At 47.2% G+C, this 26,089-nt stretch overlaps 2 protein-coding genes across 2 annotated transcripts in view; both read right to left on the bottom strand.

Moving 5' to 3' along the window:
- Window positions 1–13,515, bottom strand: part of LOC102014298 (kallikrein-4-like) — a 24,054-nt gene extending 10,539 nt beyond the window's left edge. Inside the window, exons 1-3 of the mRNA XM_005412964.2 lie at window positions 13,441–13,515; window positions 12,325–12,411; window positions 7,893–8,022 (exon numbers count right to left, since the gene is read on the bottom strand). Coding sequence (XP_005413021.2) covers window positions 7,893–8,022; window positions 12,325–12,411; window positions 13,441–13,515 — 292 coding nt within the window. The remainder of the gene's footprint in view (window positions 1–7,892; window positions 8,023–12,324; window positions 12,412–13,440) is intronic.
- Window positions 13,516–13,787: 272 nt separating this feature from the next.
- On the bottom strand, window positions 13,788–25,746 carry LOC102013978 (kallikrein-4-like). Its single transcript, XM_013508940.1, has 7 exons — window positions 25,434–25,746; window positions 25,178–25,328; window positions 17,066–17,160; window positions 16,485–16,686; window positions 15,066–15,316; window positions 14,840–14,976; window positions 13,788–13,940 (listed from the first exon to the last, which is right to left on the bottom strand). The coding sequence occupies exons 1-7, from the start codon at window positions 25,744–25,746 to the stop codon at window positions 13,788–13,790; spliced, it is 1,302 nt and encodes a 433-aa protein (XP_013364394.1).
- Between the last annotated feature and the right edge of the window lie 343 nt (window positions 25,747–26,089).

The following is a 26,089-nucleotide window of genomic DNA, read 5'->3' as shown; positions in this document are numbered from 1 at the left end:
TATTAACTCTTTCAGGTTTTACACTAGTGAGACAATGCGGTGCTTGCACATGCAGGTCTGATTTATTTCACTTATGAGTATGGTCTCTAGTTGTGATCATTTACCTATCTATGTGGAGTTTTGCCTGTGCAGATATTATGATCCCATAGTACATGCCAGGTCTCAGACATGCGATGGGGCAAGAGACTGGGTTCATGGTGACTCTACCCTAACTGTAAATTAATTCACTGCCTGTCCACTCCCCCTCCACGACACTGAAAATACTGTTTCCCCACTACAGCTCATGGGTATTTTTGTTTCATTTGACATGGTCCTTAATGCATAGGTCTGTTTCTGGCTCTGTCCTGTGCTTTTGGTATATTTGGCATGTTTTGGCTAATATCACTAGTTTTTCTTAATAAGGCACTAGGAGAACAAGTTTGCCCACATTGCGTTCCTTTAAGTATCTTAGTTAATCATACTTCGAGCTTCTATATACATTTTAGAAACAACTTGCCAGATTCTTTAAAAGTGCTTCTGGATTTTAGTTTGGGTGCTATTGAACTTATAAATTAATGTTAATTCATTGTTCTACAAATGACTGAGGTTTATCCTTCTTTATGGCAAAGTAGTACTGCATTTCCATAATTACCACATTTTCCTTATCAATTCAGGTATTGGTAGACATGAAGGCCCCTTCCAAGACTTAGATATTATAATTTGTACCGCCATAGATATGAGTCTGTGTGAGTCATTGTGGTACGATGTTTTTAACTCTTTCAGGAAGACACCTACAAGTGGATGGATGCACCTTGAGACTGTAGTGTTAGGTGAGATACATCAGACACACAAGGTTATATATTGCATGATTTCTCTACTATGAGAAGGCCAAAATATAACTAAATTAGAGAGCAAAATAAAAGATGATAGGAAATGGGATAATAGGGAAGGGAACCAAGAGATGTGGGGAGGGGTAAGGAGAGAACAGAAAAGGGATGTAAAAGGAATTAAGATGTGTGATATCCATGGACCAGCTCTGACGAGGAGTGAAGCATTATGTCCTGCAGCATGAACCAATAAATTGAAATGGAAAGAAAAAATGTGCAGTGCAAATTTGTGATGACATATAATGTTCCATACACCTCAAAAGATGAAGTTGGAGGTAATTAGTATCTTTGCAAGAACGAAATCTTACTTGCTGTATGTCTTACTTTGATCTTTTGTAGTAAGGTTTTGTTTTTCATCTCATGGTATTACACATCTTGCAAAAGATATGTTTTTGGTTCTTGATGACCTGTGCATGGTTGGCAAGAGATCTAGTAGTGAGCTACATCCCCCTGACCCAGTTTTCAAGTGTTTGCTCTTTTAAGTCTCGAGAGTCATACGGAAAGACAGCTGATTTTTGCTTCTAACAGTCGTGCTAAATTCTATTGTTAATTTGCTAAGTATAACTTGATGATTTGGGCTTTCTGATTCAGAATTATCTAAGACTAACAATACTGATGTTTCTGTTTTTGAACACTTCTGTTATTTTTTTACCTTTCTTTGCAGAGTAGAATACTCTGCATAAGGCTGTGTTGAAGTAATTGTATCTGATTCATTTTTCTCACTGTCAATATTAGTGGTAAAGCTTCACATTTTTCTCTGTGAAGTATCATTTTTGTGCTGGGATCTTGAAGAAGTCCACATCTATTCTTAGTTTGCTAGGTTTTTGGATAAATCCGTACCAAAGTATATTGACTACATATTAACACCTCTCTATTTTTTCCTCCTTGACTTTGGCAGTGTAGCGGGTTGCATTGTTGATGTTCTTCTTTTCTTTTAAAGAAAATAACAGAAAAAGAACAATAGCAAAATATCAGCAATATGGACAAAAACAAAACAAAGGGAAAACAATAAAAATGAGAGAGTTTCAGAACAAAATGATAGGAATAAGCAATGGCTGTTGTATTATAAATTTTTATTTTCAACAAAGTTGCTCAGATTTATTCTGAAGCTGAAAAATCCTGCAGGCCTCGTGCAGTATTCAGGTCCATGATCATGTATCAGCATTTCTCATGCTGCTGCATACAGATTTTATTTAGGCCATTTGGATCTCCATTCAGCTTTCCTGATGTATTGTAATTTTTCATTCTCAACTATCCTTGTTAAATTTAGTGTATCTGGGGTAATATGTCCTTATGAAAGACTTGGAGAATGCTCCCTCTTTATGATCAATGTTTGGAAGTCTTGGAAAACTGTAGTTTTTCTTTAACTTTCATGAGTGTCTAATTGAGCATTCTGGGAGAGGCAACCTGAGGCTCTGTATTTTCTATGTGTTACCGCTTCCTTTACTATATACACTGAATATCCCTGTTTTGGCTTGTGTCTAGATGTCTCCTCAAAGCCTCATGCAGTCATAGGTGGTGGGGTAATTTATGAGGTGGCTGGATCTAGAGTATGTGATGCTGGAAGTGATTCAAGGTGCCATGCTAAGCTCAAGGATATTAGGGTGAATGGTGTGAATGCTACCCACCCTGGGTAGCCTGGATAAGATATATGGGTGAGAAGAGCTGTGGTCATCCCTTGTTTTCTTCCTACCTACTGACTACCCATATTTGTTTCCCCTCTGGGATGCCTGTCTGCCTTACCACCCTGGTTTGGAGCCACCTGATTATGGACTGAAACCTCAACAAACTGTGAGCTAAACTGACCTTTCCTCCCTTAACTTGTGAGTGTTGAGTATTTTGTCTCAGCCATGAGAATAGTAATCAAGACAGAATTTGTATCAGAGAAGATGGGTCATTGCTGTGACATTACCTGACCATGTGGCTTAAGAGTCTTTAGAACTGTATTGAGTGAAGGGGATGAGTTAGGAAAGGTTCAGAGATACTGGCTGAAAAAGTAGAGCTGGAACACCTTAGTCTGTACCTGATGAGAGATTCTGTTCCAAGCTCAGAAACCAGAAGTCTGATAGAAATTGTGCTGGTAAAGACCAGGCTCAGTAGTGTTCTGCTGGGAGGAAGGAATGCATTGGCTGTTGGACTCCAGAAGGTGTGTGTTATTGTTTGGCACAAAGTTTGGCTGCCTTTTGCTTGTGTCACATACTTTGCCTGAGACTGTGATTTAGGCCAGCAGACCAATTAATCTGTAGAAGAAATGTCAAGGCCGTGTAATGTTGAGGTGGTGGCACGGCTAGAGTTGGAAGTTTCAGCCAGATTTGTGTTGAGAATTAAGAGCAAAGAGTAATGGAGAGTCCTGCAGTGGGTTTCAGTCTCCTGCCATGTTTACAGTGCAGGGTGGGAAAGGAAAGAAAGAGCAGGAGAAAACTGGAGGGGTGCATAGCAGGGATGTGGGATGACCTGTTGCACTCTGGAAACAAAAGTTCACAAAGCACCTAGAATTTCATATTTATTCATTACATCTGGCTGAAGAATAATGAGGAAAGGGCAGTGAGTGTTTCTGGGAACAGTCATGGTGGCTACAGTGGGCTAGGAAGAGCAAGACATTCTTGCAAGGATAATGATAAGGATGAGACAGAGGGGCAATAAGGAAACTAGAGTTTCCCTAGGGACCTTATCTTCTTTAGCAAGTGTTATTTTGGCCTGTGTGACCCACAGCAGTCATGAACTCGAGGGTTTCCCACCGTATCCACAAAAGTGGTGTGGGTAGTTTCCACATTCCAACCAGGCCAAAAGGGCAGGACAAGGGCAAGCATGAACGTCCCCTGGACTCAATTTGTAATTCATGGTCCCCAACCAAAGAGCCCAGCAGAAGGATTTCAAATGCTTTGAATTTGGCCAGAAAGGAAGGTGCAGCAAAGCTGTGGATTGCATAGATAGAGCAGAGGAGGTCTTGATTGCTGAGAAGGAAAAAGAGAATAGAAAAGACAGCCTGACGGTATCACAGGAAGCTGGCATCCACTTTGCAGCCTCAAAATTGCAAAAGTGAATGACTTCTCTTTGAGAAGAGAGTCCAAGACCAGCATGATTCAGCAGCCTAAGTAAGTCTTTCCTTGGGATTCCCTGACACTGGTCCCAATTGCAAAGAGAGGGAATCCTGCCACTGTTCCAGTTGGCAACAGATCCTAGTGTCATCCTCCTGGTGCTGCTTTTCTGTCCATGTAGAATGGAAGAGTTGTGGTGTCAGGAAAGCTTCCACACAGATATAAGAAGAAGTTCTGGGAGGCCAGGCAGTGTGCCCCTGAGAGGGTAGTGTGTGAAGCTATGAGTGTGAAGCTGAAGGTGCAGTGAAGATCCCAGAAGATTGGAGAAGACAGCAATGTGGATCGCAAGGAAATTGCAAGGAGGGAGTAGAGCCAGCCCAAGACAGAAGCTGTGGGAGCTACCACCACCAGATGTGCCATAGGGGCAGAGCCACTGAAGCCCTCTGGAGTTCACAACTTTCCACAGATTGCTGGGAATGTTGGAAGTAGTACTGTGGGATTTAGTATATGCTCTCCTAGATTTTGGTTTTCCTTTGGTCCTATTCCTTTTTATACCCCTAGTTGTCAGTTTTGGAATGAAAATGTCTGAGGTCATTGATTATTGCATGCATTTCACTTTCTTGTGAATTATATAGAGGCTTTTAGGTAAGAATTTGCCTTAAATCTCACAGCAGACTTTGGAGCTAAACTTTTCAGCAATGGTGAAACTGATAGGATTTTGGTAACTATTAGGTATGGACTAAATGTCTTTTCCATAAAGGCATATGCATTAATCTTTGGCGGGGAAGGCATGGAATGTTATGGCTTCTGTCTAGATGTCACCCCAAAGCCTATTGTAGCACTGGGGGGGGGTGGGATTTTGCAGGTGTGGCTGGATCAGGGTGTGTGACACTAGAGTTGATTCATGTTACAATGCTAGGATTCAGGGCACTAGGACAAAGGATGTGAATGCTTCCCACCCGAAGCAGCCTGGATAAGACACAAGGAACAGAAAAGAGCTTGTCTCATCTCTTGTTTCCTTGCTACCTTCTTCCCACCATGGACTGTTTCTCCTCTCTGATAGCTGTCTGCAGTGGCATTCTGCCTTGGGGTCAGCCAGCTGTGCACTGAAACCACTACAAACTTTGAAGTCAATAAATGTTCCTCCTTTAGCTTGTGGGTGTCTATTGTCTTATGTAAGCCATGAGAAAAGTAACTAAGACTCTCCTCCAAAGGCCTCTGTGCTGATGGCTGGAACCCCAGGTGGCACTATGGGGATGTGATCAGGTAGGGCTTCAGGTCATGGGCTGCCCCTGATGGGGATTGGAACATCACACCTCCTTTTGTTTCCCTTTTGCTTTTAGGTCATGAGATGAGCAGTTTGTTCCACCCTGTGCTTCCTGCCACTGCCATCCAGCATGCTCAGCAGAGGCCGAAAGCAACAGTTTGGCTGATCTTGGACTGGAACCTCCAGAACGGTGGACAACGTAAACCTTTCCACTTTAGAAGCTAACATGCTCAGCCATATGGTGACAGTGAGGAAACCAACACACAGGTGAAATGGGGGAGATGGCTAGAGAAGACTACTCAGCTCTTTTACTTCTTGGGGAGTCAGTTTTGCTCCATTTTATTTTTCAAACACAGTGTACATTGCTTCTCAATTTTAAAACATATTGTCATAATAGAAGGTGTATTTTAGTTTTGCCATGAGTTCCAGGCCAGCCTGAACAACAGAGTTAGATCCTGTTTACAAAGCAAAAGCTTATAAAAATAGAAATAATAAAAAAGAAAAGTCAGAAAACACGGCAAATGCCTTTATCAGACAGTATTAATTATAGCTTTTTCTAAACTTATCAGGAAAAGTAGAACAAAAACAGTCCTCAGAAGAGGTATGATTAGCGGCTTGGTGGTTCTGGTTTTCTCTCACCTTGTTCAGCACATACTTGGGCTTAGGGGGCCAGCAGGTGCTATCAATGTTCATAGGGGACTCTTGTGTATGAGAACCTGAGAGCCCTGGCAGAGCCATCGTGTGCCATCTTGGGGCACATTTTGGGCCCTGATTTTGTGAGCCCGCCTTATCTTGAACTTCACTGGCTAAAGCTGCATCCCTCTCGAGCCTGGACTTTCTATCCCTGCCTGTTCTGCCCACTACAATGCAGTTACCTTCCCGAGGCCCAGCCTCTGAACGCTGAGGCTTTTGAGGGACATTCAAGAACTAAATCACAGCACTCCTGGTTTTCTCAGTCTTTATCAATCTCGCTAACTATATTTGGGACTTCCCAACCATACTAATCCACTAGTGAACAAACTTTTGGCATTGGCAAGATTCTCCAGTGCACGCCTTTTTCCTATGCCATTCAATTTTCTTTTAACATTTTCATTCCTTGTCCTTGAAGAGTTTATTTTGCTGTTATTCTTCTTACATGTAAAGGTGGTTGAAGCAGAAATAAATATTCTATTCTTTTTCTTTTCTAATACATGTGCTGATGGTCCTGTGTTTCTCTCCAAACAGTATAGTGGGTACATAGAACAAAAACATGGTGCGTTTTCTTTAACATTTGGTTCAAAGTATTTTCTCATTTCCACTGTATTTTTCATTTGAAATGTGGGTTCTTTAGAAGTGTTCCTTTAAAGGTAAATCACACATTAATCATATTGTGGCTCTCATTTTGTCGTATTTTCTAGCTCAATTACACTGTGGTCAGAAAACCTTCTCTCTCTACCATAACTTTGAATATTATTGCTACTTGTTTCATGGCAAGTCTTAAAAGTGATTCTTTTTTTTTTTTCCATTTGAGACAGAGTCTTGCCATGCAGATGAGGCTGGTCTTGCACTGTCTTTGAAACCCAGTCTGGCTTTGAACTTGCCACAGTTCCCCTGCCTTAGTCTCCCAGGTGGTGAGATTACAAATTTGCCTCACAAAGCCCAAGTAGAATTTCATTTGCATAAATGCCACGCATGGTTGCTAAACTAAGGTATAATTTGTGTTGAAGAGTAGACAGTATACATTTCAAGGCTACAGTTCTACACATTTTGACAAATACCTACACCACAGTTCCTGCGAAGTTCTAGAAAATCCTAATCAGCCCAGAAATTTCCCTCATAGCCCTTCTCAGCAGTTTTTATAACTACTCGCCCCACCTGCACTCATCCTAGCAACTAGGCAACACTAGTTTGTCTTGCCTATTCTAGAATTTCATATGAATGCAATTGTACAGTGGGTACTATATTGTGTCTGGTTCGTTCAACAAAATGGGGCAGAAACTGGAAACTAATGAAGATGTGATGGAGAGATCAGGATGTGGCTCTGTTCTGCGTGGGGCAGCGAGGAGAGATGGGGTTTGGGGACATTGTGTGTGGTGAGATGATTCCACACTGGAAGCAGGGAGGTGACCTTGTGGCACCTGGGGAGAGCACAGGGCAGTGCAGGTGCTAAGACCTGTGGTGGAGAGTGCTTGGAGCTGTGAGGGCAGAAAGGGCTGGTTGGCTGGAGGAGGTGTCAAGGGACAGGCCTGGGCCAAGGATTCTCTCCTGCAGGCCCTCAGCATGGCCATTGGAGTACACTTTTCCTCTGCTGAGCTGGAGCTGTGGCTGGTGCAGGGTCTGACTCAGAGCCCAGAGCTGTCCTCTAGTGCTGGTTCATGGATCAGACTGTGGGGTCCTGGGGCCATGAGGGGCTGAGATGGGCTATCCTGCTGTGTTAGGGTCCTGTAGGTGCTCCCCCCACTGACCTGTGTGAGGCCCTGTGCTCCTGACCTCTGCCCTCTGTGCAGGAACTGAGCTCTGCCCTGCCTTCCCCTGACTATTATGCAAGCCACTCTCCTCTTTAGGGATCCCTGCATGCTGGAGTCCCTAGGTGGGGAGCTGGCCTCATAGGCAGAACACAGGCCCACTGGACTATCCCATGCTGTCTCTTTCCAGGGTAACTCTGGGGTGCACTGGTCTACAGTGATGTTCTCTAAGGACTAGCAACACGGGGGCACCCCTCCTCTGGCCTCTACAGTGCACCTGCAATCTTTACTAAAATGAAGTCCTGCATGAATTGGTTCAGGGACACTATGGCCGTGAACTCCTGAATCCGTGGCCTGCCTGCTGTCACCATTAACATTGAGTAGATGCCAATTCTGGTGCCATTAGTCTAGGTGGATGGGAGTAGACAGGAAAGGCCATCATACCCCTCAGAAATGTTAGAGAACCCCACCCTCTTGATCTAGGTCCTGAAGTTCAGGTCAGAGTAGACAGGGGCACAATAGAAAGCCACAAGTATCGAGCAGTTCTTCTCAGCTTTGAGTAGTGGTGTCCTCTTTAGGGGACATTAGGCAATAAAGAGAGAAAGGTTTATTGCCTAAATCACACAGATATCCTCCCGATTCCACAAGCTTCCAGGAGGACACACAGAGGGAATGAAATGGCTGCAGAATGTCTGGGACAGACATGCAGCTAGGCTGGGTCAGTGGGGTCCATAGAGAATGACATGTGGGAGATGCGGTCCTAGAGCACTAAGCAGGAGCTGGAAGCCCAATCCTTCATCACTCAACTGTTGTGGCCCCTACACCAAGCCCTTGTGAGAATTGTGAACACAGAATGCAATAGACAACTTAACACTGCATTCTCAGGCATTGGAGTAGGTTTCTGAGAGACTGACAAATGCCCAGAGACAGCCTGTGAAAGGTAAGATTTATTATGACAATGAAAGGAAAGGATAGGAGTTAATTGCAAGTTTCTATGGTTCACAAGTAGCAGGTGTGTGTCCAGTAGCATTTGTCTGACTTACCTTTCTCTTGTTGCTGAGACAGAATACCTGATGCCCAGAATGAAGGAAGAAAAGATATATTTAGCTCCGTTTGTAGAGGTTTCAGTTGATACTTGGCTGGCTCCTAGGCAGAGTATTACATGGCAGAGGGCAAGAGTTTACATCTAGGGGAACTCTGGCTCCTAGTTTACATCTCTGGCTCCTAGTTACACAAAAAGGGGAGCAAGAGCAAGCCTCTTTCCCTCCCTTATATTGTAAGCAGGCTCCCCGTGCCAGGGTGGGTGCAGCACTCACCTCCATCATCCTGATAGGGCAGGAGAGACTCCATTTACTGTTTTTAATTCCATGGTAAGAGAAGTCACTTAAGTTCACTTATGCTGTAGTTGACCCCCACTTTTCACCTCTGTGCTTTGGGTAGTAATCAACCTATTTGAAGGAGAGCAGAGTCATGAAATAAAAGCAGAATAAACAGGACAAATTAGGATGTGGGCTAAGAGTTAAACTGCCATAGTCATCTGGAATTTGGCTCTCTGACCTTCTGGGAGATGTAAACTTTGTGATAATTATGACATTCTTGTAAGATTCCTGTAAACGAGGCAATGGTTTGTATGGAAAACTAAAATGTACTTCAACTGATGGTGATACCCAGATCAGGGTGGACATCTTCTCTGGCTCCTAGTTACACTGTCTGTCAGCTGGCTCAAATGAAGCTTTGTTCATTCAGGCCTTACCAGTTTTTTAATGAATGCCTTTCTCCATGAACTCACTTGTCATATCAGTCCCAGTTTGGGACCATAAAGCAACCACAAACACTAGAAGCCTGCCCCTTGACTGCATGACACTTTGGGGGAACATCTAGACACAGCCCATAAGAGCATTGCAAAGCAAAAGTCCTGTGAGGAGTGTGTACTCAAAGCAGCACCTACAGGCAAAATCCCCTGGCTGGGATGCATATTAATGAGGCATAACCAAGCAAGCCCAGCTGGGCGAGCAGTCAACAATAGCTCTACTTGGAAAGGCTCTTTAGGGTGTGCATACTGAGCGACAGCACTGCTGACAAATCCCACAGGAGGTGCGCAGTGCCACGGCAGATGTGGACGCACTCAGGAAGATTCCTGAATGAGGCCAACTCTGCAACAGCATCACTCAGTCCATGAGTGGTGTGCTCTTGCTCACAGTGTCTCCCATTTAACCTTCACCAGAGACTCTGGTCTCTGCCTATCACAGTCCCTTGACTTAGCCAGAGTATGGGAACACAAAAGGGCCATTTCAGGAAGGGACGTGGTACCCAGTGCCCCAGCCTTCCACAGGGAGATACAAACTGAGGAAAACTGGATGCCCACAATAATCATGGAGGAAGCACACAGTCGGGGGAAAGATGTGCATCAAACATACTGGAAAGGCTGTCTTTGGGGATAGAGAAAAGAGCAGATTATGAGGAGGGAAGGGAATAAATGAGCTATTGGTGAGGTTGTGAGTCAATGAATGAACAAATGCATATAAATACAATAGAGGGAGCTGTCCTAAGCTGCAGATCTGAGTTGTGCAAAGGAGGAGAGTCCACTCGGTGCTCTGCCCATGAAGACCAGAGAGAGAAGGAAAAGCTGCACAGGCCACCGCACAGTAACACCCGCCAGAGACAGTGAGAGCCCAGCTGGACGGACAGTGCAGGCCGCTAAAGCCAGAGAGCACAGGAAGGAGCAGAAGGGTGTGGGAGAGTGTGAGGGGAGACCAGCCCTCTGAGGGCTGCTGGAAACTTGAATCCCCGGGAACTCTCAAGGGCAGAGGCAGGGGTAGGGCATGGTCTGGGGGTCTGTGGGATTCTCATCTTGGGGTCATGCCTTCACCAGTCATCTGATTGTGCCTTGGTCTGATTTAAATAGACACTCTGTCTTGGAAAGGTTCTGCTCTGCTGGCCATGCCCCTGTCAGCGCTTAGAGGTACAGTTGTGTACCCAAGGCTGTTGGTTGCTACTGCTGCTCATCAAGGAAAACAACCACTCTGGTTACAGGCAATGCTGGCTGCCTCTGGTCAATGTCAGCCAATGCTCTTGGTCACCAATCTTTGTCACCTAATATCTGCCACCTATGTCTGTCATTGGTCTTCCTTAGCTGCTGGTCTTGCAGCTTTTCTGGGCTAATAGACACAAGCATTTATAGCTCTTTTATTTTTTAATTTAATTTAATTTTTATATTTTGGTACAGGGAATCAAACTCGTGACCTTGTGCTTGCTAGTCTGATGCTGAGCTATATCCCCAGCCCTCGTTTATAGCTTTTTTAAAGCAAGCCTTTTGTCCACAATTGTTGGGGTAAGAATCCTGAGTGCATTGACAGGATGGCCAGGGCAGGCTTTATGTGTAGAAGACCTGTCCTGCAGCACCACAGGTTCAGGGCAGAAAAAGGAGCCCTCCAAATGAACCTCAGAAGTGAGAGGCCAGTGCTACTGAAATAGCTGCACCAGGCTTGTGATTGGTCCAAATGTGGGCCTGCTGTTTGGTTGAAATTGAGGGCTATGATTGGTCCAGATTAGATTCAGCTGATTTCTGTGAATTCGAGCCTATCAATTTGTCCAAATTGAGGTTGGTGACTGGCCCAAATTTAGGCTCATTAATTGGTCCAAACTGGTCCACATTCAAGTCACTGATCTGAGAACACTGACTGGTTCCATTTCAGTTTTGCTGCTAGGTTTAATATCAAGCCTAATATAGTCAGGGTAAATACCTGTGAGACTGCTGCAGGGCATGCACAATCATTGCAGCTGTGATGGTGAAATTCCATGGTACATCAAGGGCAGATGCTGCAGCTGAGTTGACAGCTGCCGTATTCCCACAAGTATGGCCAGGCCAATACTGTTCAACATGCAGGAGGGCTATCTGTGTCCTCAACTTATTGAGGACGGTGTACAATGGGCCTGAGCCCTTCCTGATCCCTTCCACACGTGAGGTGGTTTCCTGACCACTTCTTCAGAGGTGGTAGCAGCATCTGGGAAGGTGGGAGTGGGAGAATGGCACTGTGGGGGTGACAACCAAGTGGCAGCTTGTGTCGGGCTGGCCCACAGAGCATGTGTGAAGTAACCATAGAGTTGAGAGCAGGACACAGAGGCAGGCTGTCCTAGTCAGCCCAGAGGGGACCAAGGGGGATCAAAAGGAAACAAGTGGGTGTGGCAGGACAACTCTCGACCAGGCCCATGTCTGGTGATGAGGGGAAAAAGGGGAGAGGCAGGGACTTCTCCATTCTCTGACTGCTCCAGAATTGGGCACCTATACAAGCACCGGTATGGCTACTCCAGGGAGTCTGGATGGAAGCCTGCTGCATTATAGCACCCTGCCTCTGTGTTCAAGTCCCCCGTGTGGGAAAGCAAGGCTGAACACGTTCCTGAGGATGCCCAAGCCCACTGGAGGCATGATGTGCAACTCTCATGTCCTGTGTGGCCCGCCCCAGCCTAGGTCTCAGCCGGCCTCCTTGAGCTCTGCCTCATTCCTCACTCTCCCTGCCTCAGTTGCTTCCCCTCTCCGTTCCTCTTTGCTGAGCTCGGCCATACCCTGTGCAGGACGTCTACGTGTCTGCTGCTGCCTGTGCCTGTCTCTCTCCCCTCTGCCTCCCTCACTAGCTGTTTTTCTGCTACTCAGTCCTTGGCCCTCACTTTTCAAACGTGGCTGGAATGCTCCTCCTGTCTCTCCCTCCAACCTGCTGCTGGACTTTTCGTCTCATCTCTGTCCCCACAGTCCCAGGAATGAGCATCCTGTCACACAGCTCATCCTGCTCTGGGGCGACCTGGGGAGCAAAGAGAGGAGAAAGGAAAGTATGGGCATTGATTACATCAGAATCTCCAAATGTATTATCTTCCTTACTCAGTGCAAGGGCATTATGATGCCCTGGCTCCCTTTCCCACAGCCAAGCACTTGGATTTTTCTGTTTGACATTGCAGAAATTGATGTGTGAGTGTGGACATCGTGTGCACGGATGTCTGTGCAATGGTGAAAGTGCCATTCTGATGTGTATTCATTTTTTTTTTTTTTTACAAAGAAGCGAACTCAGGACCCTGCTCTTGCCAGGCAGGCGCTTGTGCCACTGCTTTGTATTCCTTGCCAAATATGTATTCATTTGTGCTAGGAGATCTTACATTTTTTATTTTGCATAGTTTTAAGTTTTTGACATGTGTCTCTTTCTCAACCACGTTTCCAGCTCAGTAAATTTTTACTGGTATATGTTTGCAATGGAAATAATTACATTTGATTTATGGAGTTGGCACATGTGCGTGTGTGTGTGTGTGTGTGTGTGTGTGTGTGTGTGTGTAATTTTACACGTTCTTTCCCTTTCTCTCCCCTGACCCTCATTTGTTTCCCCATCTCCCCATATTGTCCACTATCTCTCCTTTATCATCACCTTAGCAGTTAGTGTTTTAGCCATATCCTAAGTCCTTTTATTGTTTAAAAATAACACTTTGGGAAATACTTTCATATTCACTATCCCTGCACGATTTGTTTTGCATACTGCATGTCCCTGCTCTGTTTGGACTTGCCTAACACATCTCTGTGAGGACAGTTCTAATTCTTTCAAGTTTTTGGTTCTATTTTGCCATCAGTTCTTCTCCCTCTAGCACAACTTGTGCTGTCTCTCCTCCTTTTCCTCATGTCTGCATTCCTCTGATCTGACCCAGCTTACACTTTCAGGTCACCTCTACCTCGTGCTACCTTCAGCTTCCTCAACCACGATAACTATGTGCCAGTGGTTCAACCCTAGTTTCTCAGTTATTCAGGTGAGGTTGGGAGTGAGAAGTGTATGTTCTATGTGCCGTGGTACCTGAAGCATCATTGCAGCCATTCTGAATTCCACAACTTCAGTCACAGAACTCGTCCCTGGGCAGCTGTTTGCCATGGTAATGAAGGGCAAGTACATTGGTTTCCCTACCTTTAGCAGATGTCCCAGGATCACAAGGATGTCACAACATCTTAAAACCAGTAACCCCATTTGACACTTGAAAATTTCACTTTCAGTCTTAATAAAATTCAACAAGAAAGGATGCAGATATCATCTAAATATATTTGTAAAGCATATTCAGTGAATTGCAATAGCTGTATATGATAGATGGAGCCTAAGCACAGGTTTGGAAGATGGTGTTGGTTTCAAGGTCCCAATATCATCTGTGATTATGTGGTCTGGATAACTTCGTTTATCCACTCTTTGAATTTGCAGAGGTTGGTGAAGACGCTTGGAACTCCAGGTTCACCACAGGGTTTGAATCCCCAGGACACAAGGCCCTGCAGAACCCCACCACAGACCAGGGGGCCTCCAGAGTCTGACTGTTGAGGGAAGACAAGAACAAGTTAGGGCAGGTGGAGAGGAGGATGGAGGGAGACACACACAGGAAGCCAGAAGCACAAAGAGGCAAAGGCAGAGGGAGACAGCAGGGCAGAAATACTGCTGTAGGAGCTGGAGGGCAGCAGTGAGAGCTGGAGACAGAAGCAGGGGAGACAGAGCCAGCAGGCCCCAGAGACAGATGTGGTTCAGTAGGCAGAGGTGATGGGGAGACAGACTGAGAACATGATGAGGAACCAAGACAGTGTAAACACAGAGAATGAAGGGCCAAAATGGAGGGATCTGCCATTAAAACACCACGCACTCAAACCATAGCTTGTAGGCAGGCAGGGACAGTCCTGCCTCTCCACCAGCAGCTCTCCCTCCCAGGCCTTGGAAAGTTCCCCTGAGGAGTTCCACCCCCGCCTGCATCTCTTTTTCCATCCTTGGCTGAGGGTGAATTGGAGGTTGAGACTGGGCATGGACTTGGGGGCTTGGGAGCTGCTGGAGTTGAGGATGGAGGTGTGGGAGGCAGTGGGGCTGGGGATCCTCAATTTAGTCAACTGGTCTGTTCTTACAGCTGCGTTCCTTCTCCCTGGACCCTCCTGGTGTCCCTCCCAGGCATCTGTCCATCCCTCCTCTCAACATCATGACTCTGAGTCTCTCTGCCGGCTCCTTACTTCTCTCTCATTCTACTTGCCTGTCTCTGTGGCTGCTTTACCCTGTGTCTCCTTGTTTCCCTCTCACCCTTTCAGTTCCTTTCTCTTTGCACCTCTTTCTCTTTGCACCTTTCTCTCCCCGTGGCCCTCTCAGTTTCCCTGTTTCCTGCATGACCTTGGGACCCTATGGGGTTTTACACCCCATATCCATCCTAAACCCCTGCTTCCCTGTCCCAGTCTCTTACAAGGCAAACATCTTGGTAGCCCTCACCACCAGCACAGAACATACTGTCGTCGTAGTATGACTCAAGCTCGAATCTGCAAATTTTCTCTGAAACCACTGGAATAATTGCACACTGCAGATAATAAGGGTAGTCGTAGCCTGAAAGAAAGGTCACAGGGTCAAAAACACTCCTTCACAGAGACATCACAGGTATCCATGAGTCCAGAGACAGGACAACTAAAACTCACCATTCAACAGCTGACCCCAGCCAGAGGTCCGGCACCTGGTTCCAGATGTCGGACATCGGGACGCGATGGGGATGGTCTTGATGGTGTCTGATTCCACAACTGGTGTGTTCAACTTGATGAGCATGAGGTCACTATCTCTCGAAGAGTTGAGATGGTCTGGGTGCTGCACGGAAAAACATGCCTGGATAATCTGGCTGCCTGGTTCAAACCAATCATAAAGTCCGTGTAGGCCCAGCACAATGGTGTAGGATCTGAGGGTGATGAGATAGTCAGTACCACAATAACTACATCCTTTCCAGAAGCCCAAACTCTGATGCAGGCCCAAATCCAATCCTACCCTCAGCCCCCAGCTCATCCTCAACCTCAGTCCCATCCCCAGTGCCATTCCCTCACTCTACCCTGCCCAGGTCCGTCCCTGGTACGAGTCTCATCTCCAGTTGGACAACTTCCAAATCCCATATCAATACCCACCCCTGAATAGTCCGAGAACCTGATTATTAGGGGTGGGGCAAGAAGAACATTGTCTAATGTGTTAACTGAGGGAACCACTAACGTCGTGGCTCAGTATACTATTTTTAAATTCAAAAGTAATGCAAGACGCCCAAGATGCAGAACATATCAGAAATTGAAGAGAGACAGCATTTGTGGTGCACCTCGCCCTGGCCCCACACCTCAGGACCCTGTTTATTTCAAATGTGGGCATTTTGTTCATCACGGGTGTTTGTATTAGTATTAATTTATTTGAAATAACACATTGGGGTATTTCTCCTGATAGGTGAGCTTTTGCCTCGTCTCTCCCTATACCCTATCCTGCAGCCACGTGCATATCTCGGTCCCCATCCACCTGGCTCTGTCTTCACCTGTCTCCCTCGCCTTTCCCCAGGCCCCTTACACCCGGTGACAAGAGATTCCTTGTCCACAGCACCTGGATCCTAGAGGCTGAACTGAGATCAAAGCCTGCCTCTCTTAAGCCATCTGTTCTGAATTTTCTCATTCGGGTCAAACCCAGGATGCTGTGTGGTTTCTCTTCCCACATGTGGGATCCTTCAGACCCAGCAAAGAGATGTGAATACTCCTCCAGCCTGAGGAAGTGGATCTCCCAGCCAGGCCTCCCCTTTGAATGTACCTCCAGCCTTGCTCCAGGACTAGTGTTTTAAAGTCTCAGTCATGGCCAAGTCCAGTCCCTGGGGCTGGGGCTCACTAACGGACGCAAACAGCTCTGCAGTGCTGGAAGAGCACCATGGGTCAAGACTCGACCCTCTCTGCTCAAACCTAGCCTGTGCCCTGATACTAACTGCAGTGCAATGTCAGACCCTAAAGCTTGCCTACAGTGCCCCGCCCAATGGAAGACAGGCTCCACCCCTCCCAGTCCAGTGCACTGCCCCCACCCCCGCAGTGACCTCTACTGCATTTGCTCACGGTCTCCAGCAGTGTGCAGCTGACAGCACCCACTGCGGATGCACCAGAACTCCAGCACAGTATTGGGTATAATTGTCAAACAGTGCGGCCATCCAGGGCTGGGAGTGTGGATTGCAAGGGAAGCCATCTGCGATGCGTTTCCTGATCCGGAGAGGTACATCTGGGAAGTGATTGCCGGTTCCTTTGGGAGGAATCCTTGCTTCTGCAGCAGGGTGAGCACACAGTGGAGGCAGTGGATGGGTGGATGGGATCCGGTAATGGATTCAGTAGTGTAGCCAGTAGGTTTAGGAAGGCCATGGTTATACCAGGAGGGCATAGAAGGGGCAAGGTCTGAGGTTTTGCCTCCAGGACTCATGCGGACGGTTCCGAGGGTGGAGCCCTGCTCTGAGTCTGAAGCTTCACACTCTGCTCCACCTCCCTAGTGGCATAGACCCAGTGTTACCACAAAAAAAAGCCATTCCCCAGGAGGAGCCTCTGTGCAAGGAAGAGAACAGAGGCAAACAAGTGTGGGATTCTGTCTGCTGGATATGCAGAGTGGACATCCAGGCACAAAGAACAGTCCACTGGGGATCACTTCTTACCCTGGACCGCAGCCCACTGCAGGGCCACCTTCTCCAGGGGCTCAGGAGGGGTGACCTCCACAGGGAAGGAAGCAGCTCTCACACTGCTCTGCCAGCTGGGGCAGAGAACCCATGCACAGTGCTGTCCCTGTGCTAATTACAGCTGACATCTGCACACTCACCTATAGGCCAGAGTCTGGGGAGGATGGGCCTTTATACTGTAGTCTCTAACCAGCTTTCAGATTACTGTGGGAGGTGATGTTATTGAGGAACAGAGACATTAGGGACTTTGTCCAGATAAGAAGTAGCAGAACTCCGGTTTGAATCCAATTGCTGTCTTGCCACAAGCTGTGTTCCTACACTAGTGTGATGCAGACCCTCATGTGATCCATGGGCAGGGCAGGATTACACATTTTGGGGTGCACACAAGCTAGCACACACCCAGAACTGAGGTACCTGTGGCCGTGTGGATGATGTATCCCAGGAAACAGAGCCAGAGGATTTCTGCTGTGGTCCCCATGTCCGCACCTGCGGGGAAGGTGACCTGGTGACTCTGGGGCCTCACACCCCATTGCGGGAGCAGTTAGACAGGATCGTTCGTATTCAGGCTGCACTCTGAGACCCTACCCCAGGAACAGTAACATAGGGCAGAGTTTCTCACCCTCTCCCTTGATGATATTTACCCATGATCTGCGGGGAATGGACCCAGGACACCCTCAGGCCCAGAGTGCCACGGAGCCATCCCTCTGCCTGCTGATGACTGGTGGCTCATGAGCTTTTCTGCTAAGCCCTGCCCCGTGTAATGCAGGGTGTTTTACACCCCATGCCAGCTGCTGTCCCCCTCCCCAGAAGGGGCAACCAAAAGGCCCATTCTTCATCCAGGTCCTGGGAGAAGACAGTGTGAGCTCTGCCTGTGAGGACAGAGGAGGCAGGGAGACTGAGGAATGAGTGGCAGTTAGGGATGGAGACAGAGATGCCAAGACTGAGGCTGAACCCTGGAGCAGGGAAGATGGGGCCCAGGTACAGAAGTCTCAGGGTCATGGAGCTGAAGGAGACTGAGATGGAAATCAAGGTGCTCTCAGCGCAGTTTCAGGCACAGCCCTGTGGCAGGCATCTCACTAACAGGAGACACTTGGTGACTCAGTTTCACAGCCATCTCAAGGGCCAGGTCCTGATATTATCCCCATACCAGGGAGGGTGCAGACACAGACAGGCTGAGTAACCAGTGGAGAGGGCACTAGAGTCTGTGCTCTTAAAACCTCACTGGGACCGCGCCCGGTGGCACCGCCTGTAATCCCAGTGCTCTGGAGGCAGGAGGATCTCAAAGCCCTCGCTGTACACTGAGTCAAAGAGATGCTCTAAGCGGGAGAAGGAGACACACACCCGGCAGGACAGAGACAAGAAAGAGGCAGGAACTCAAAGGGCGGGAAGCACAGAGCAAGCCTTGCGCTGGGAGAATGCAGGGTTGTTCACCTGGCTTCAGCTCCTGTGGTTCAGGGCTCGGCTGTCTTTTGTGGAGGTGTGATCTGTGGGCTGCTGACTCTCAGAGCCTTCGTCAGTCTTATAAGGATCGGGATGGGGGCTGGCCTGCCCTGGGGCTGCTGGAACATTAGAGCCTGAAGGCAGAAATATTAGAGTCCTGGTACAGTGCCCCTGCCTGTCCTGCTTCTAATGGGATCAGGGCACAGGGAGCAGGGCTCTGGGCTGTGAGGAAGGAGAGAAGTGTGGTGTCGGGCAGTGAAAGAAGTGACTGAAGTGACTGAGTCTGGCCAATCTCTCATCCTATCTGTCTCTCAATTCTGATGCCTCCAATGCACTGCTCTTTGCTCGTATTAGTGTCTTGTCTCATAGACTTTCTGCTTTGGACTCCTTGCTTTTGAAACTCTCCTGTATATTAAATCTACATTAAATGAAGCAAATGTACATGAAATCAAGACAATCTGTGTCTCTGTGTGTGTGGTCCTGGAGATTCACTCCAGCACTGTCTTACTGAGCTCCATCCCAAAGCATCTTTTTAAAGTTTTATTTTGAGGTAGAGTCACGTTACTTTCTCAAGTTGCTCACGGTGGGCTCAAACTTGAGATCCTCCTGCCTCAGCTTCCCAGAAGGCTGGGCTTACAGGTGTGGAGCACCACAGTCAGTGTATTTTTCTGTCCTAGGCATGTACCAGGCCTGATGTGGCACACCCTACCCCAATTTCTGCCACAACAAATCCCAAATTTTTGAACACTCCAGGCAGGCTTGTACCCACCTCAGCTTGTGAGCTAGCTATTCCTTTTGCCTGATGTTGCCCTGAGTCATTTTCTTTCTCCTCTAAAACTATGTGCAAGTGTTCAGGGCTCCCAGCGGCAGCCATGTCTTGCACAGCCCAGCCCCTCCTCAGTTCCATTCAGCTCAACTTAGCCCCAGCTCAGTGCCGAGCTGGCAGGGGACCGCGGTGTGAAGGGTGTGACCCAGATCCCGCAGGCTGAGGGCTCAGGGCCTCAACACCGGCCCAGCCTGGCAGGCTGACTTGAAGCCCCCATTGTCCCCTGCCCTTCTGACCTGCCAGCCATAAATCTATTTCTCCATCCCAGGCCCAGGCATCTGCTAGCCTGGCTCACAGAACTTGGGGAGACCCTGGCACTTTCTGGTGTATTATTTAATAAAGGGCAGGTGAAAAGGTGCAACTGAGAGCCAGTGATGAGGTCCGGAGTACATGAGGAGGGTTTCCACAGGTTGCAGCCACTGTCCCCACAGCGTTGGGCTGGGTCTTTCACTTCCTGGGCACCCCAAGTGTTTTTGAGGTCCCATCACCTGGACATGATTGGCTCCTGACTCCATCTGCAGCCCTGTCCCCCAGAGGACAGGGAAGGGCCAGGATCTTTGCCATGGTCCATCTTGCTATGTTCCCTGAGAATCTCCTCATCGTTCAAATATGCTCCTGTTGTCACTGCTCAGTGTGGGGACTTGCTTTAGAGATAATGGGACAGCCTGAGATGACAGGCACCAGCGTTACTTGCAAGCTGTGAGGAGAGAAGAAAATTCTTTTCTTATTTCTCCCTTGCATATCTTCCCTTTGTTTAGGGCATCACATGGTCTAGTATTTATGTAGTTGATGACCTTTATTATCATAACAACCACATGAATGTATGTGCAAGGATTTTAGTCATGAGTGAGAGAAGATGGTCAGGACATTAGCTTGAGGCATAGGCAAACATCAAGTGTATCCTCTGACAAGGAGAGTAGGAGGAGTCAGGACAGAGGCTTCCATTGGAGAAAGGGAAGTACTGAGGCCTGAAGATCTGGGTCATCCTGGCACATGGGGGTACTAAGGGCTGGGGTCCTGCTGATCCTGATCTCAATCATGGCTTCTTCAGTCGGGGAGAGGGACTGTGACCTGAGGGTCGGGTTGATGTGCATGTTGTGACTGTGTTCTGTTGGGGTGGTCCCAGTCAGAGGAGGCTGTTAAACAAGGAACCCTTAACTTTAGGGGCCTGGAGATTTTCTCAGCATAGTTGACGTCCTGGAAAATGTCTTATCCTGGTGTCCTAAGCCTTCAAGTGTTATAAGCTAAGCTGGGTAGATTTAGCACTAAGGAACTTTGCTGAGTCAGCTTTTTGACAGCTGTGCCCTGACTGAGGGTCGTGGCTCTATGCACAGGTGAGAAGGGCATGACTCAGAGTCTCACAAAGCAAAGGTCTAGCTTTGTCTTCCTTTTTTGTACCCGTTATGCTTTTGGAGGACCGAGTGAGGAGTCATTCATTTTAGTAAAAGCCACTCTGAGGTCCTCGACTGTCCCTGAAGAAACCTCAGATCACGCTTTTGATGAGTCAGAGATTAAGGGCTGAGGTGTTTGTTTGTCCCTGGTCCCTGGGGTCTCCATGTTTCACTCTTTCTGCTTCCCAAGTATCTCCACAAATCCCCCATAGTGTCTTCTTCTCTCTCCCTCCCTCTCTCTCTCTCTCTCTTTCTCTCTCTCTGCAATTTCTTCTGAAACATCCTCCAATTTCACTGATATTCTCTTCAGGTTTGTCCATGTGTCTTTTTGCTTTTTGAGAGTTTAAAACCATCTTTGTGCAAGGATATTTTTAATTTTAAAGGTAATGTTTTCTCTTTTATTTAGATTTTCTGTTCATTCCTGAAAGCATCTTGTGAATTCTAGGTCAAATTTCTTCACACTCCTCTAATTCTCTCTCTTTGTTTTCTCTCACTCTGGTTTTGCCAATCACGATGCACCCAAAACCATGCAACTTTGTATGTGTGATGAATCGTTTGTCCATTTTCTGTCTTTAACAGTTAGTCACCTTAGCTGTGGTTTATTCCGAATACAATAGTTCCTCTCTTGACCATTTTAAAGCCCAAATCTTCCAATTATTCTGCTCACATGCAGCTCTGATGATTTTTCTGCTCCCGCATGCACTCACTTTTGGCTTTCTGGCAGTGTGCACACCTGTATTGGGATTGTAAATGAGTTTCTTCTGAAGATATGTACTTCTTATTTTGTTCAGAATGCATGGCTGCCCTGGAATTATAGTGCCCCAGGCCAGCTCCATGCAGGAATCCCAGGCTGTCCCATGCTGCCTTCACTCCGGCCCCAGCTCCTCTTCCTGGATGGATGCACTATCCTGGCTGATCTCCCTCCATTTCTTAGCCTTGTGCTTCAGCCTCCTTGAAAATTTCCCCTGTGTTTCTGTGATGGTCTTTCCTAGACATCAGGTTGCATGATCTAGATCCTGCACTGCAAGTTCTTCATTCAGACCACAGACTCCAGACTCAGGGTTTTTTGGTCAGCCTGGAGACTTGGAAGCCCAGGTTGAGAGACTCAGGCTGTAGGCTCCTGATGCCCCAGTCTGGACTCCAAGCTGCAGCCTCAAAAATCCAGCCCCAGAGTGCATGCTGCAGATTTCATCTTGAAAACCCAACACTAAGCGAGAGAGTGGAGGAGGCTCCTGGGATCCACATGATGTGGTCAGAACACCCTCAGATAGATAACAACACTCTGGACATGCCTTCCTCTTGATGTCACCTACATGTGTCACAGAGATGTGGGCAATGTTTATGATAGAGAAAATCTGTATTTTTTGTTTGCATATTTATATGTATAGAAGTTATGTGACTATGTTAACACTGCTATTTAACATTTCTATAGCCTCATTCTGTTAAAAATTTTGATAGTATACATACTACAGTATTTACTACCAGTGATGTTTATTATGTTCACGATGTGGTACAACTATCGTCATTGTTCATTTCATGAATGTTTACTCACCCTGAAAGAAACCCCATTCAGATCAGTAGTCGCACCCCATTCTCCCCTCCTCCCAGTGCCAAGAAATCATGAATCTGCTGTCTCCATGGATTTGTCTATTCTGGATAGTCCTTATCAATGGAATCTACAACATGTGGCTTTTCATGCATGAATTTTTTCACTTAACACCATGTGTTCAAGGTTGACCTGTATTCAGTGTTTCATTCCTTTTTATGAATGTTACTGAATATTCCATTGTATGATGAAGTCACAATTTTTGATTTAATTTCCTGGTTTGGGCTGTGGGGTCATTTCAGTGTTATATGGAAAAGACTCCCATGAACATTACATGTATATATTCTATGTAGGCTAAGCCTTATAGCACATGCATCATATATATGGCATATAAGTTACTTTATTTTCATAAATACTCAAGAGTGTGATTTCTGGGCAATGGAGACCCTTATCTTCCTTATTTCCAATTGTCAGCCTGGGAGATGCACCCTAGGTGACATCCAACATGTCTCCACTCCTTGCCTCTCTTGTTCAGGTCTTTTATGCACTTGACTCTTGCAGTAGTATCAGGAGTATTCTACCAGCCCAGCATCATGTATTTCTGTATGAATGTGCAATTTTCCAATAACTTTTATTTGCCATGCAAGGAAGCATTAGGTGGCTGATGCAGAGAGTCAAGGGCTACTTAAATAGCTGCAGCAGGTCTGTGATTGGTCCAAATCTAGCACTACTGATTGGTTGAAATTGAGAGCTTTATTGGTCCAGATTTGATCCAGCTGATTGCTGTGAATTTAAACCTACCTATTTCTCCAAATTGAGGCCCATGGTTGGCCCATATTTGGGCTTGTTGATTGGTCCAAATCGGGCCTCATTCAAGTCTCTGATCTGAGAACAGGTACTGGTCCCAATTCAGTTTTACTGCTAAGTTTACATTCAAGGTTAAGGTGGTCAGATTAGATAGCTGCTGCACTGGTGCACGGCATGCACAGTTTTTGCAGCTGTCATGGTGGCAGTTCCAGGTTACATCAAGGCCGGATGCTGCAGCTGGGTACAGAGCTGCCATATCTCCATAAGTATGGCCAAGCCAATACCGTTCAACATGCAGGAGGGCTATCTGTGTCCTCAACTTATTGAGCATGGTGTACAACGGACCTGAGCCCACTAGAAGCAATTTCCTGGCCACTGCTTCAGAGGTGGCAGCGCCATCTGGGGAAGTGGGAGTGGGAAAGTGGCACTATAGGTGACAATCAAGTGGCACCTCGTGTCAGGCTGGCCCAGAGAGTAGCTGTGAATTAACCTTAGAGTTGACAGCAGGACACGGAGGCAGGCTGTCTCAGACCACCCAGAGGGGACAAATGGGGAGCAAAGGGAAACACAGGGATGTGGCAGGACAGCTGTTGGCCAGGCTGTTGTCTGGCCATCAGGGGAGAAGGAGGAGAGGCAGGGGTTTCTCCTTTCTCTGACTGCTTCAGAAGTGGGCATCTGCATAAGCCCCAGCATGGCTACCTCAGGGAGTCTGGATAGAAGCCTGCTGCACTCTAGCACTCTGCCTCTCTCCCCAATCCCCGGGGTTGGAAGCCAGGCTGGAGATGTTCTTGAGGATGCCCATACCCACCAGAGGCGAGGTCTGCAACTACCGTGCCCTGTGTGTCCCACTCTGGCCTGAGGTCTCAGCTTCCCTCCCTGAGCTCTGCCTCACTCCTCGCTCTCCCTGCCTCAGTTGCTTCCCCTCTCTGTTCTTCTTTGCTGAGCTCAGCCACAACCTGTGCAGGTGTCTACATGTCTGCTGGTGCCTGTATCTGTCTCTCTCTCTCCTCTGCCTCCCTCACTAGCTGGGTTCCCCCACTCCGTATGTGTGTGTGTGTAATTTTTCACCTTCTTTCTCTTTCTCTCTTCCGACCCTCATTTGCTTCTCCAACTCCTCTCTATTGTCTATTCCCCTCCTTTGTTGTCACGACAGCAGTGAGTGTTTTAGCTGTACTATTTCTCTTTTTAAGTAATTGTATTCTTCTTAAATAATAATATTTTTCAAAACATTTTTATATTCACTAACCCCAAAAAGTTCCTTTTGGATTCTGCATGTCCCTGTTCTTTTTGTTCTTGCCCAGTACATCTTTGTGAGGACAGTTTGTATTCTTTAAAGATTTTTATTCTACTTTTCATCAGTTCTTCTCCCTCTAGCACAACTTTCCCCATCCCTCCTCCTTTTCCTCATGCCACCATTCTTCTGATCTGACCCAGCTTATGCCTGCAGGTCATGTCTCCCTGTCTGTTACTTTCAGCTCTCTCAAACACTGTGACTACCTGCGGGGGGTTAACCTCTAAATTGTCACTTGTTCAGGTGAGTTTGGGAGTGAGAGGTGCATGATTCATTTGCCCTGGTCCCTGAAGCATCACTGCAGCCATTCTGAGCTCACAACTTCAGCCACAGAACTTCTCCCTGGGCAGCTGTTTGCCATGTAATTAGGAGCAAGTACATTGGTAACCCTACCATGTAGCAGCTGTCCCAGGAACACAGGGATGTCACAACATCTTAAAGTTTGTAACACCTTTTGATGCTGAATGCAGTCAACCAATCTGTTCTTACAGCTGTGTTCCTTCTCCCTGGACCCTCCCGGAGTCCCTCCCGGGCGTCTCTCCATCTCTCCTCTCAACATCATGACTCTGCATCTCTCTGCCGGCTGCTTCCTTCTCCCTGGCTCTCCGTGCCTGTCTCTGTGGCTGCTTTACTCTGTGTCTCCTTGTTTCCTTCTTACCCTTCCAGTTCCTTCTCTCTGTTTCTCTTTGCACCTGTGTCTTCCCATGGCCCTCTGAGTCCCTTCATTCCTACATGATCTTGTGCCCTCTGTGGGTTTTGAACCCCACCTCCATGCTAAACCCCTGCTTACCTGTCCGAGTCTCTTACCGGGCAAGAGTCCTTGTGGCCCTCACCACCAGCACAGAACATACTGTCATGGTAGGATTCCTCATACACTGCTTTACAGTACTCCTCCAGCACCACTGGAATATGCACACACTGCAGACTGTCAGGGTACTGGCCTGAAAGAAAGGACGCAGGGTCAGAAACACTCCTGGGCAGAGACAGCCAGAGGTATCTGTGAGTCCAGAGATAGGAACACCAAAACTCTCCATCCAATAACCGACCCCAGCCAGAAACCGAGCACATGGTTCCAGTTTCCGGACATTTGGAGGCAATGTGGATGGTCTGGATGGTCTCTGATAACCCAACTGGTTTGCTCAACTTGATGAGCATGAGGTCATGGTCTCTCCAAGGTACAGTGTAGTATGGGTGCTGCACAGAGAAAATGGCCTCAGTCATCTGGCTGCCTGTTTCATACCATTGGTGAACTCTGTGCAGGCCCAGTCCAATGGTGTAGGACCTGAGGGCAATGAAAGTCAGTACCATAGTAACAAATCCTTTTTTCAGGCCAAACTCCAGTGCAGGCCCACATCCCATACTAGCCTCTCCCCCAACTCATCCTCAATGTCAGTCCTTTTGGAGACCACTAGAAAGTGGCTCTGAGCAGGATTTCATATTCACCAATTGGCTTTCCATGTTTACTTGTGAGTTGTCTGAAGCTTAGGCACCCTGTCTGGGGATGGGCAGTGGACTCATAGTAAGTAAACCTCTATGAGTCACTGGTCACTGCTGAGGCCTGTATTGGCCATGAAGCTGTGACACTTCCAAGGACATGATAAGACCACAGCTGAGAGCATGTGGCCCCACCTCTAATTAACCACAAGGAGACTGCAGCTGCAGGCTCCACACTCGTACAATAAAACCAACCTAAAAATGAGGT

This window comes from Chinchilla lanigera, unplaced genomic scaffold, assembly GCF_000276665.1.
Source record: "Chinchilla lanigera isolate Chin_1 unplaced genomic scaffold, ChiLan1.0 scaffold00158, whole genome shotgun sequence".
NCBI lineage: Eukaryota > Metazoa > Chordata > Mammalia > Rodentia > Chinchillidae > Chinchilla > Chinchilla lanigera.
Note: the sequence above shows the minus strand (reverse complement) of the source record. Positions and strands in the feature narration are given on the sequence as shown.